We start from the raw sequence: 12,189 nt of genomic DNA, 5'->3' as shown, positions 1-12,189 counted from the left end.
ATCTTTTGGACATTGATCTTAATGCCTTAATTAAAAAAAATAGGAAAAATCCAATCTTTAAGGACACCAATTTTCTTTGTGAATGAATAATGTAGCGTGAATAAATAAATGTTCTTCCTTAAAATACAGGGGGCATATGTAAGTACACCCCTATGTTAAATTCTCATAGAGGCAGGCAGATTTTTATTTTTAAAGACCAGTTATTTCATTGATCCAGGATGCTATGCATCCTGATAAAGTTCCCTTGGAACTCTAGGTATGGTGAAGGGTCTGTGATGATGTGGGGCTATTTTAATTCCAAAGGCCAAGGGAACTTTATCAGGATGCATAGTATCCTGGATCCATGAAATAACTGGTCTTTCAAAATAAAAATCTGCCTGCCTCTATGAGAATTTAACATAGGGGTGTACTTACATTGCCCCCTGTATTTTAAGGAAGAACATTTATTTATTCATGCTACATTATTCATTCACAAAGAAAATTTGTGTCCTTAAAGATTGGATTTTTCCTATTTTTTTTAATTAAGGCATTAAGATCAATGTCCAAAAGATGATTTTTTTATTCCTCTTTTTAGTCAACTTTAGCATGGGTGTCCTAATTTTTTCACATGACTGTATTGCATTTGATTTTTGCAGTGTAGCCAAAAATTCAAAATCTTATCTAGAACAGCTTCTGCTCTATTAATTGAATAAGACAAAGCATGTACTTTCCTGCTTCACATTCACATCCAGCTGCACACAATCACTCTGGGAGTGCTTTGCAAACCCTTTCTTAGACTGGAGACAACTGTGAAAGAGTAGGAGATCATTCAGCATCTTACCAACATTTAAAAAAAAATGAAACACTGGGTTTGTTGAAAAAATGGACTTCAAAAATAAAACCTTAATAAATGTAATAATAATATAATTAAATTACACATATACACATAATCAGCACTTCAATAGTACTCTAAAATAAAATGTATCTTTGTGAAAATCAATGTCATGTTTTTTTATACTAGCGCCTAAAGTACAGGTATAGATTAAGTCAACGTACAAACAACTAAAATATTGGTTGAAAAGTAGAAAAAAAGGTGGCCCACCATTCAAGCAAACAATGCCTTCAGAGCTTTATATTTTATTAAAACATCTTTGCTGTCACATTTTGGCCATTGGCCTTCCTCACAGTATGCATAACCCTACTAACCCTTAACCCTAACAGCAAATCACTTATACAAGGCAATGAACCAGTTTAACACAGGCATACAACTGACCACACCCAAAAGAGGTGCTGACACTCAGATGGTCACAAGAGGCCATTAAAGAGCCAGAAACAGAATATCTCTGACAAAATACAATCTATTATAGAGAACAGGAAGATGACAACTGCTGTATCATGCATCAAAATTCAAACATTACATGAAATACTCAAAGTAAAATCATTAAAGCCTGTGGGGACCATTGTGTTCCGCCAGCAGTGATAAAAGTAACTCTAACCCAAGGTTAATTTAGTGGCTTTGTCTTTATTCTCTTTCACTTGATTTGGCACATTGAAAGGCAGCATCAATTACCTTTTAAGGAAACCTTATTTTTTAACTTTTCACCCATCTACTACAATACTCTTCTACATGCAACTAATCATCAAAAACACACAAACAACAATTTACATACAGGTCAGTTTTTTCAGAATACATCAAAACTGCTCACCTTTTGCCGACTTTATTTCAAAATCAAATTATATGTGTGGCCAGTTCCTGAATTGCAAATACTGATTTGTATTTGTGAGGTTGATCCCCCCACTTGGAACCCACACTTGCCCTTTTTTAAAATAAAGTAGTGGTCTCAACCTAAACTGAACATTTAGTATGTTTCTTTTTCTATACTACATAACACTGTTCATGTGTTTCTTTTAAACTCATCACTCAGTGTGTATTTTTATTTGTTAGTATTTATCTTGAGTCGACTCACCAGAAATTGTTGCTGTCATTTTCCCTCCAATAAAGACATGTACAGACTGATAACTGACTCACTGAGAGCTGAGTGTAAAAAGGAGACCAAAGGTGTGTCAGGAGAAAACAAGAAATCTGATTTGAAAAGAATAAATGTGACTTTGATCCTCACTATAATCATATATGGCTTAGAAGAAACGCACTCTGCTTTCATTATGGTCCTGATTGTGGACTTGCACATATATCCGCACCTGAGACAAGTTATTTCTTCAGCAAAAGGACAAAGTTAATTTAACTTCCAGTGCTGACATTAAAATATACTGTCCAGACATGTCAGACAAGTATGTTGAGTGATCAATAAAAAGAAAAGTACAGAAACACTCCTAGTCCAACTTTTGAGAAGTGTACAGTAGTCTTTTGGAATTACTAGTCTTTTTCCTTTCTTTGTAACAGGTTTTCTCTGCAGTTATTACACAACAAACATGTGTTGTTTTAGTCGGTACAGTATAGATCTCAACATAAATCAAATCCGAGCAAACATAGGGGGATTACAGGGTGTCTTGGTGGCTGATGTGCACCATATAACCGCCAATTTGGTTCAGGTTGGGACCTTCAGTCACATTTCCATCCAACAGTCCAGTTCAGTTCGTTACACATTGGTGTGAGAATGATTATTTTTGTGTTTCCTTTAGCAAAAGGTGTGGAAAGTAATTGGTACCACCTCTGTCTAGGTTCCAACTGAGCTGAGCCGATACTAGAAGGTGGAGTTACAGTAAAACACTGCAGACCACTGATTGGTCAGAGAGAATTGTCATAAGCGTGACACAGGACATCCTGCACAAACCTATAATTTTTAAATAGCCAGACTACTGTCAATAGCTATACAAGTTTTTTTATTCACTCAACCTAGATTTAAAAAAAATTCAGACCGCAAAACTACCTATCTAGAGCTTTCCCTTGCTGCTTTCATGATCCACCCAAACTTGGCAGCGACACACAGTCACGCTGCAACAAAACAGACCTTTGACCTGCAGTTTGACTGTAAAAGAGACCTCTGAAGGAGCTGACTTTTCTGTTGGGAAACCCAATATTATGACAAACCAAAAAACTCAAACCAAATGATTTAAGAGAATACTTTCCCCCAATATTCAGCACCTATTAGGTTTTTGTTAAATTGATTGATAGTAATCTTACACACATAAAAAAAACTTGGCTCTGAAATGTCTTTATACCCCTGGTTATAAAGGTAAATGCTGATATCAGTACAAACTCAGCTGGAAGTCAAGCAGGGCCACTTTCATGACTGAGAACAAAATAGCTGGTGAGATTCTTTATAGACTCAGAAGTTAGACTGTAGGTCAAAGGTCATCTTTATTGGTACATCTTCACCCACACCCTATTATTCTAAACATTGTTCAAATGAACCAAAGGAAGTTGGGGTAGGCAGTTTTATGGGGCGCATCATTGGGCAAAGATTCCCTAATAACCTTAAAGCATATTGTAAATCAAGTGGTCTGAGAGAAAATTAGACATCTGCACCTCCTCTGTGTTCAGGCTTTAAAGATCCCATGGCATGAAAATTTCACTTTATGAGGTTTTTTAACATTAATATGCGTTCCCCCAGCCTGCCTATGGTCCCCCAGTGGTTAGAAATGGCGATAGGTGTAAACCGAGCCCTGGGTATCCTGCTCTGCCTTTGAGAAAATAAAAGTTCAGATGGGCCAATCTGGAATCTTCCCTTTATGACGTCATAAGGGGAAAGGTTACCTCCCCTTTCTCTGCTTTGCCCGCCCAGAGAATTTGGCCCACCCATGAGAGAGAGACATCATAGCTTTCAAACGAGCAAAGTGGCAGTTGGTCAAGGCCACACCCCCACCCTCCACCTTGCCCCCCCTCTCTCCTCCTCAAAAGCTACAGACGCAGAAATGGCACATCCTAAGGAAAGCTCATAGTGGGACTGGCTCTAGTGGCTGTAATTCTGCACCAAGACTGGATTTCGGGAAAGAGACTTCAGATACAGTATTAGGGGACCACTAAGGTCTATATAAAAGCATCCAAAGAGCACCATGTCATGGAACCTTTAAATTAGCCTGTGAATGACTGTTCCACAAATACAGATCAGAAATCAGAAAAACATTTATTGCCAAGTAAATAACATTTACAAGGAATTTGCTGTGATGGTTGGTGCAAACATACACAAACAAGATGTGCGTGCACACCCGTCCAGATGGTAAAAGACTGGTTCAATGGAAAAACATCCTACAGAAAATAATTTTATTCTAGCATTGGCAACAAATGGAGCTCAGCATAAGTTCTTTCAGGAAGACTTCAAATTCCTTTTTTCATTACTCCTAATTGATCAGCTGTTCCATGGCATTCACTTGTCAGGTAGTCAATCAGATTCAGCTGTTTCACTGTTAGTTAAAGCAATCAGATTCAGCCATGTATCACAAGCCAATCACAGCATGACATCCTGTGGCTTATCTACAGTTTCTCTCCAGCTTTGAAATGCTTCACCGGTATTGGCACTTTTTATTCATAAACATGAACTTGAATCACAGTAGTCTACGTCATCTTTAAGGCTTTACAGGCCCACCAGCACGGTAATCTTTATACAATTGCTGCTGTTTAACAGCATCAGGATGAAATGAATGACTACTGGTACAGGTTACTGTATGAAGGGAGCCGCTGAGGACAGAGAGGGGAGAGCTGCAGGAGCACGGCTGCATTTTACAGTTCTGGTGTTTGTTTTGCCTTTTCCAGAAAACTGCTGACCCCAGCTTTAAGTTTTTATTGTTTGTTCGTTCGTTAAAATCTCCAAACTGCCTTGACAGTGTCCATTACAAATGTATGTAAAATGTATATGTATATTCTGTGTAACAAAACAAAAAAAACATGTATGATCACCAATAACTGAACCCAGGATAAGTGCTAAAATTTGTCAACTCTCAAGTCTTAACTGAACACGAGTCATTCAAACTTAAATCATTAAACATTTGAACTTGCTTGTCGGTGAAAAAGCTCTTGGCAGTTATGTAAGCTCATAACGGCGTTGGCCTCCTGTTGCTGAGCTGCTGCAGTGGACTCTGGTATTTATGAGCCTGCGGCCGCCATCTGGACTGCTTCAAAAGCTGCTGATGCCTGCTGTGACTTTTGTTTTTTGAGTTTTTGGTGTCCTAGTTGGTCTTGAGCAGTAATTATCTGTGAACTTTTGGTTTTGGCTTCAAAAGTTAATTAAATGCTTTGCTGATATTTGAGGCCGTAGTTTGTTGTGTAAATTAGGTGTTAACCATATACATTGCACTACCACCTTCAAATTTAGAAGCAAAATCATACATGAGGTAAAGTAATGATATTTCTTAGGAATAAATAAAAAGAGAACCATGTAATTATCCGCAGTATTTTTTGTTTTAATGTGTTATGCTTTGTGCAGGGATTTTAGTTATATTATTTACTAATATAGTATATTTTTTTACAATCCACCATGGTAGCATCGCAATCAGACTGAACGGTCATTTCATTTTCAATTATTATACAATCTGACATATTTTCATGTTAGCATAGCCATGTATCACCTAGTGCAGTATTCAGCGCAGAACTGAACAATTGTCAAGTAGTCAATTATCAGAAAATGAATTGGCAATAATTACCATTAATCATAGACCAGACAATCAATAAAGAAAATAATCTGCAGATTAATCAACAATAAAAATGATCGTTATTTGCAGATCTAATAGTCAATGCGGATAATAACAGTTGTTAAAGTTTTTCACAGAAAAATGTCAAGCAAATATGTTCCTTTTAGTGAGATATTTTCTATGACTCAACTTACAACAACCTGTACAGCTGCAATCATCTCAGCCACACTCCTCACTATTTTGCTGTCATTTTTCTACTAACTTCGAATTCCGCCTACAGAGTTCTGATCGGCTTGGTTGTTTTACACCTTAAAAGACAGGCATCAGTGAAAGATCATTTTGAATTGCTGAAAATGACGAGATGTGGCTTCTGAGTGAGCTTCTGATCAGCTAGGGCTTAAAGAAAAGGGGTCAGTGTTTGTGCACTGTATAAATATCACTGTAGTCGGTTTTTAAGCTGTCACAAAGATGAAAGTCCCCTATATACACCTTGTATATGTACTGCGGTATAAATTAGGCTATATAAGATCCTCAAAACACGCTTGTTTTGTAAATTTGGGCCTTGGTAACAGGCCACCCCTGGATAACAGATCCAGATGTTTTTCTTTTAAGCTTTGAGCTTCTTAATGAGAAACATGGAGGAGAATGAGGTGCAGCTGGGATTTAAAGTGTTAAAGGTCCAGGAACCTGTGGATTTTACAGATCTCTCTCCTGCAGCTCTGCAGGGTTTTACATGTTCATCACATCTGGGTCAGGAGGCCCTGCATGCCTGCAGCGGCGGGACAGGCGTCTGCATGTCTGCTGTCAGGACGGACACATAAATACCTGGACATCCAGAGGCTGCTTTCACTGTCAGACTGTCTGCAGGTGAAAGACAGAAGAGGAGGCTGAGAGACGGCAACATGGTCCCACTGAGGCTGGTCGCCTTCGGCGGTGAGTTTCCTCTCTGTTTTAGTCAAACATGCAGCGTTTCATAACCCTGTTTGGTTGGTTTTTAGTAGTGGAATTTATAGCTTTTATTCTGAATGCTTTGTTCTCAAACGTAAAGTATAAGGTATTAACTCTTAAACTCTTAAAACTGTGTTTTAAATCTGCTGGGTGTTCAAGCTTGGAAAGAAAGAGTTGTAAATGTTAACAGTAAATGTCAGAATGTAAATTCATTCCCTGGACGCTGTTGTCCCATAATGTGACCATAAACAATTATTAAATTTTGACTTTTATATCCGGCATTTTTTTTCCTGTAGGCTACTTTCTACATGTATGTTGACATTCCTAATGAATATGTATTCAGGTTAGAATACAGGTTAGACTTTCTGAAAACATTACCTGTGCTGGTCACATTCAGATCTTTATAACAGCTTTCATATCCATTCCAATCAACAAAAAAAAGGTCTGTTGTTTTATGCTCAGTATTTAGAAAGCTGGTCATTTTATGTTTATATCTTTTGAGTGAAGATATTACGTAAATACCTCCTTTAATTTACCTCAGTGACAGCTGTTATTTTGACTCTTTCTTCAGATCTCAAAGTGTCACAAATGCAGAAATGTTTCAATGTTCATTTATTATAAACTGGTTCTGTGTGATGCCTGATTACATGCATGTTGTGAAAAATAGTGTTGAACTAATGAAAATTGTAACTCAGATTAACTTGTCTTGTGTTTTCAGTGCTGGCTGCCGCTTGGTATTTCACTCGCACTGCAGGTAAGTGCAGCATTAATATTACATTACAGTTTGATGGTTATGTCGTCCTTATTTAAATGAATGTTCTTTCTTACACAGTTTCACAAAATTGAATCCACATGCTGTTCAACCCAGAAGTTTTAAAATCAAAACAGAACATTTTAGTTTTGACTCTAAATACAAAATAAGGACGAAAACAAAGTGCAGGACTCAAGGAAACACTGAGCAGTAATTGTGTGTGTGTGTGTGTGTGTGTGTGTGTGTGTGTGTGTGTGTGTGTGTGTGTGTGTGTGTGTGTGTGTGTGTGTGTGTGTTTTTCAGAGGGAGAGGTCATTTACGCCTGTTTCAATGAAACCGCTAAGATGTCATGTGGTAAGAAAACACAGAAACCCTCTCATCTTTCTCTCCTAATAGGAACTGTTCTGTCACTCACCACTTTATTTTTACTTACTTACTGACTTAAACCTAAATTTCACTTTAACCTTATAGCAAAAGGTCAACATTTTGGGACATATGCTTGGGCCACATAATCCCTCGTAAAGAACAGCAATTTCTTGTTTTTACACTTCTTTTCTTTAGATCAACCAGATACATCATGTTAATCAGTGAGCTTTTCTTAGGAGCTGGCAGGAGGATTTTGTTATGTTTGGACAGAGCCAGGCTAGCTGTTTCCCCCTGTTTCAAGTATTTGTGCTAAGCTAAGCTAAGATAACCAGCAGCTGACTGTAGCTTCACAAGAATGGTATCAATCTGAACATCTAAAGGCCTTTACACACCAGGGGCGTGAAAAATAAACAACACGAAAATGAATAATAGCCCACTCGCCTGCAAATATTTTGCATTAAAACTATTTAAATGTGTGTATTTAAATGTGGTGTTCTAACACTTCGTACTCCTCACGCCTCCTCCTCCAGATGTTGGCGCTAAGATAAAGCTGGATCACATCCTGTATAAGGTTGGGGTAGGGACAAGGTGTGGGGAGGGAAAACCCTACCCAGATGACGGGCCGGACAGCTACTGCTCCTTCCCCTGGGCTGAAATGGTGGTGGAGGATCTGTAAGAAAAATCTATTTATCTATTTTATGTCCACTGGAGGGCAGAATAACTACATAACAAGCTGACAGGAAATACCAGGAGAAATCAATTAAATGGTTATGATGGGACAAATGACAAAAGATAAACCTTTATTGATCACAGAGTGGAAATTCAGTTGTTGCTGCAGCACAATGATAGAAATAAGTAGCTACTGATGAATATACAGTAGTAAAAGGTGTAGAACAGAAGAATAAAATAAAAAAAGAAACTATACAAGAGCATTTGGAGACAATATGGAGAGCCAAAGTAAAAACAGAACTTTCAGGTTCTGGTCCACAAGTAAGAAAACCTCATTCAGAATCCCATTTACTTTTCGAACTACGCTAATAACTAAAAATAAAAAATAAATACAATACAAACCCGTTGTTTGTCATGTGGCTCGCTTTATGTGTTTAGACATTTTTCCAAATAAGATTTGATTTACCAAACATTATGGCTCAAAAGAAGAAGTGAGTCAGACACGTCTGTCTTAACAGCAGGACATAGACGAGCAAATGCTGTAAAACTTTTTAGGCTTCAGGTGAAAGTGTTGGTGAGTTGTATGGATATGGAGGAAACCATGTTAGCAGTAAACCAATCCACCTGTTTCTGTGTGCAGCTGTGCTAACAGGAGGTCCTGTGAGGTCCCCGTCACTGAGCTGGTGTTTGGTGAATATCCCTGTAAGGAGCAGACCCGGTACCTGGAGGTGTCCTACACCTGCGCCAAACCCCCACCTCCTCCACCTCCACCTCCACCACCTCCTCCAACCAAACCTGACTGTACGTACACACACACACACACACGCACATGCATGGACACACCAGCCTGTTCTCGTTAAGTTAAGCACTGTAATTCGTATTAGGGGTGGAATGGTACACAGAAGTCACGGTTCGGTTCATACCTCGGTTCAGACATCACGGTTCGGTTCGGTACAATGGAGGGAAAAGCAAAACAAAAATGCAGAAGGCAATTTTTTTTTGTGCATGTCTCAGACTGTACCACCTAGTGTCATACAGTCTCTCCCCTGAGCTAGCTGCAACAGCCTGATGTATGTAAGTAAGATGTAAACAATAAGTATCCCACATCATCTCCAGACTCCATCTGTAACTTGTAAACAAAATAAGACAATCAGCTATAAAACTGAAAATACAGCATCTCTTATTTATGAAAGTGCAAATTACATAGAATAATAACAGAACAAAATTCTACTTAGGCGAGACCTTCCCCCACAAAAGATAAAAGAAAGTATTCTTGCTATTAAGTGCGACAGGCATACCTTTCTAGTTTCCACTCTGCCATGACCTCCTGTAGCGTCTCAGCTAGGTGAGTGCTTGTGTGCTGCTCATACAGGCGCGTCTGTAGAACTGACGCTTTCATTTCCCACTCAGTCAATAAAATGAGCAGTCAACGTGAGATAGCTTTCCGTAGCACGCAAAGTCCAACCATCAGTCATTAGTGAAACGGAGGGTGCAGCTGACAACTCGTGCTCCATCAATGACCGTGTTTGGTTGTATATTGAAGGGACTACAGTTTGCCTTGTGTGGATTTGATGGCATGTTGTAACGAGGTTCGATTACATACAGCAAATACTTGAAGCCAGGTTCCTCTACGAGTGAATATGGGCGCATTGAAGATGACATGTAAATTCTGATTGCTTCAGTGATTTTTTTGGCCCTATTTGTATCTGTATCTAAAGGCTGGTTAAGCACTGTACAGAGGAGAAGTTGGACAGTTTTTTTTGCAGTAGGAGTTAGATCTTTAAGTGGCATGTGGCACTTTCCTGAAGCCAAGTGGCGTGTTATTGCGAGGCTACGTATTAGCACGAGGCTACGTCACACGCGGGTTGGGATTAGGAAAAGAAGAACGGGTTGGGTTTAGGAAAAGAACAACTGGTTGGGTTTAGGAAAAGAACAACAGGGTTGGTTTGGGTTTAGGAAAAGAACAAGATACAGATAGGGCTACAGATTAGGTGTCCCTAAAGAAACGTGTATCTAACAGTAGTTCTGCAATACATTAATTAATTTGCACACAAGTTTTATTTATTTTTATACCGTGTATTTTCCATGTAAATTCATGTACCGAACCCAGACGCCCGTACTGTTTCAGTTCAATACGAATACATGTACTGTTAACATACATAACGAAGCCTGGGAGCGGAATTCACTTCCCGGGGAAAACAAAAGACTTTCACCCAGGAAATGTGTGTTCCTTGGGAATGTTTTGAGAGATTTGCTTTGTGTAGCTTACCCTTTCTAGCATTTTGCAACCGAATACAAACCACGATCTTTTTCTAAACTTAACTATCAGTCATTTTGGTGCCTAAACTTAACTTTAGTCACCGCATAACGCTCACTTTTTCTTTCCTAAAGCGCAATCTCCGCCGAATTGACCGGCAGCTCGCAGTGCATTGTACCCTGCGCACAGTCACATATTCTGGGGTAACTAAACAACCAACTACCGCTGACTTGGCGGAACACCACAACCTGCAGCACGCGTTGCTCTGTACCCAGCGCACAGTCACCTATTCTGGGGTAACTAGACCACCAACTACCACTGACCTGATGGAGTGCCACGACCAGCAGCTTGCGGTGCTCTTGACCCGGCTCATAGTCACCTATTTTCGGGTAACTGAACCAACAACTACCGCTGACCTGACAGAGCACAATGCGGCGCTGTAGCAGCCTAAAAACAGCTAGCAACTTCCACTCTGTAGCACGGAGCTCTGTAGCCGATGTCACATGACCAGTCGGAGGTCTCCTAGTTTTCGTACAATGCCGTATATACCTTTTAGTGTGCATAACTTGTTCACATTTCTATTCTTGAAATGTATGCAAATTAGCAGATATTTAATAAGATGTCTCATTTGCATATGTAAACATAACATTTCAGAAAACTTTGAATAGAAAAAAATACTTGTATTAATGCAACTGAAGTGTCATGGTGATATCTATTAGTTAAAATGTTTACCTATTCACCTGTAGTGTCCTGCCTGATCTCCTGGTTCAGGTCTTAGATGGTCTGGATCAGGTCTGTTCCTGTCCCAAGATTCCAAACTAAACCTGGAGAAGCAGCATTCTGTTTTTATGCTCCACATATCTGAAACTAATTTTAAATTTTAAATAATGCATCTGTCAGATATTTTAAATCAGGGCTTAACACTTTTTCTGTTTGCATTTTGTTTAAATTAAACTTGGGAATATTTATTCATATCTTGCAATGCACTTTCATTTTTTTTATTTTATTGTTCAATCGGTTTCATTCTTTTTGAACCTTTTTTAATTATATTTGACTTTGTTTTAATGCTATATAATCATTTGTAATGTGTCTTTTTATATTGTCTTGTATTTCTTTCCTTAATGCCTTTCTGTCTTCACTTTAAATTGCCTTGTTGAAAGGCTGAGGTGCTTTACAAATAATAATTACACAAATCATTTAAATGTGTTGTTACAGTATAAAATAGTTGTTTTCTTGTCTGTGAAATATAAATATAATATAAAGATCCTGACACTCATCACTGGTTGTGTTTTATCTGCAGGTGAAGACAAATCAACAGATGAAGCCTGATGCCTTTTATAAACTGTCACTGTGGACAAAACAGCTTGAAGACACATCACCTTCATTTCTAACATCAGAGTTCAAGTCTCAGAATAAACTTCATGTTGTCTTTTGTTTTTTAATGTCTCACAAAACAGAAGAAAAAAATCTTATATAATAGACTTTAAAATACAAGCTGTTTCTCCGGTTTCAAGAGGCACAAGTGTTTGTTGTGTTTTAGTTATTGCATCTTAATATGTAAAACATATCTAAGCTCATTTACTTGAGAAGGATTTTAAGTCAATAAAAGTTTTTTTTCTCCTATTTTGTGAAA

At 38.4% G+C, this 12,189-nt stretch overlaps 1 protein-coding gene across 1 annotated transcript in view; it reads left to right on the top strand.

Moving 5' to 3' along the window:
- Window positions 1-12,189, top strand: part of LOC144518082 (L-rhamnose-binding lectin ELEL-1-like) — a 22,646-nt gene extending 10,457 nt beyond the window's left edge. Inside the window, exons 3-8 of the mRNA XM_078250472.1 lie at window positions 6,283-6,498; window positions 7,232-7,267; window positions 7,568-7,618; window positions 8,161-8,302; window positions 8,940-9,100; window positions 11,857-12,189. Of these exons, the coding sequence (XP_078106598.1) occupies window positions 6,468-6,498; window positions 7,232-7,267; window positions 7,568-7,618; window positions 8,161-8,302; window positions 8,940-9,100; window positions 11,857-11,885 (450 nt within the window). The 5' untranslated portion in view covers window positions 6,283-6,467 and the 3' untranslated portion in view covers window positions 11,886-12,189. The remainder of the gene's footprint in view (window positions 1-6,282; window positions 6,499-7,231; window positions 7,268-7,567; window positions 7,619-8,160; window positions 8,303-8,939; window positions 9,101-11,856) is intronic.

The sequence above is a fragment of the Sander vitreus genome, chromosome 5 (genome assembly GCF_031162955.1).
Source record: "Sander vitreus isolate 19-12246 chromosome 5, sanVit1, whole genome shotgun sequence".
Taxonomy (NCBI): domain Eukaryota; kingdom Metazoa; phylum Chordata; class Actinopteri; order Perciformes; family Percidae; genus Sander; species Sander vitreus.
Note: the sequence above shows the minus strand (reverse complement) of the source record. Positions and strands in the feature narration are given on the sequence as shown.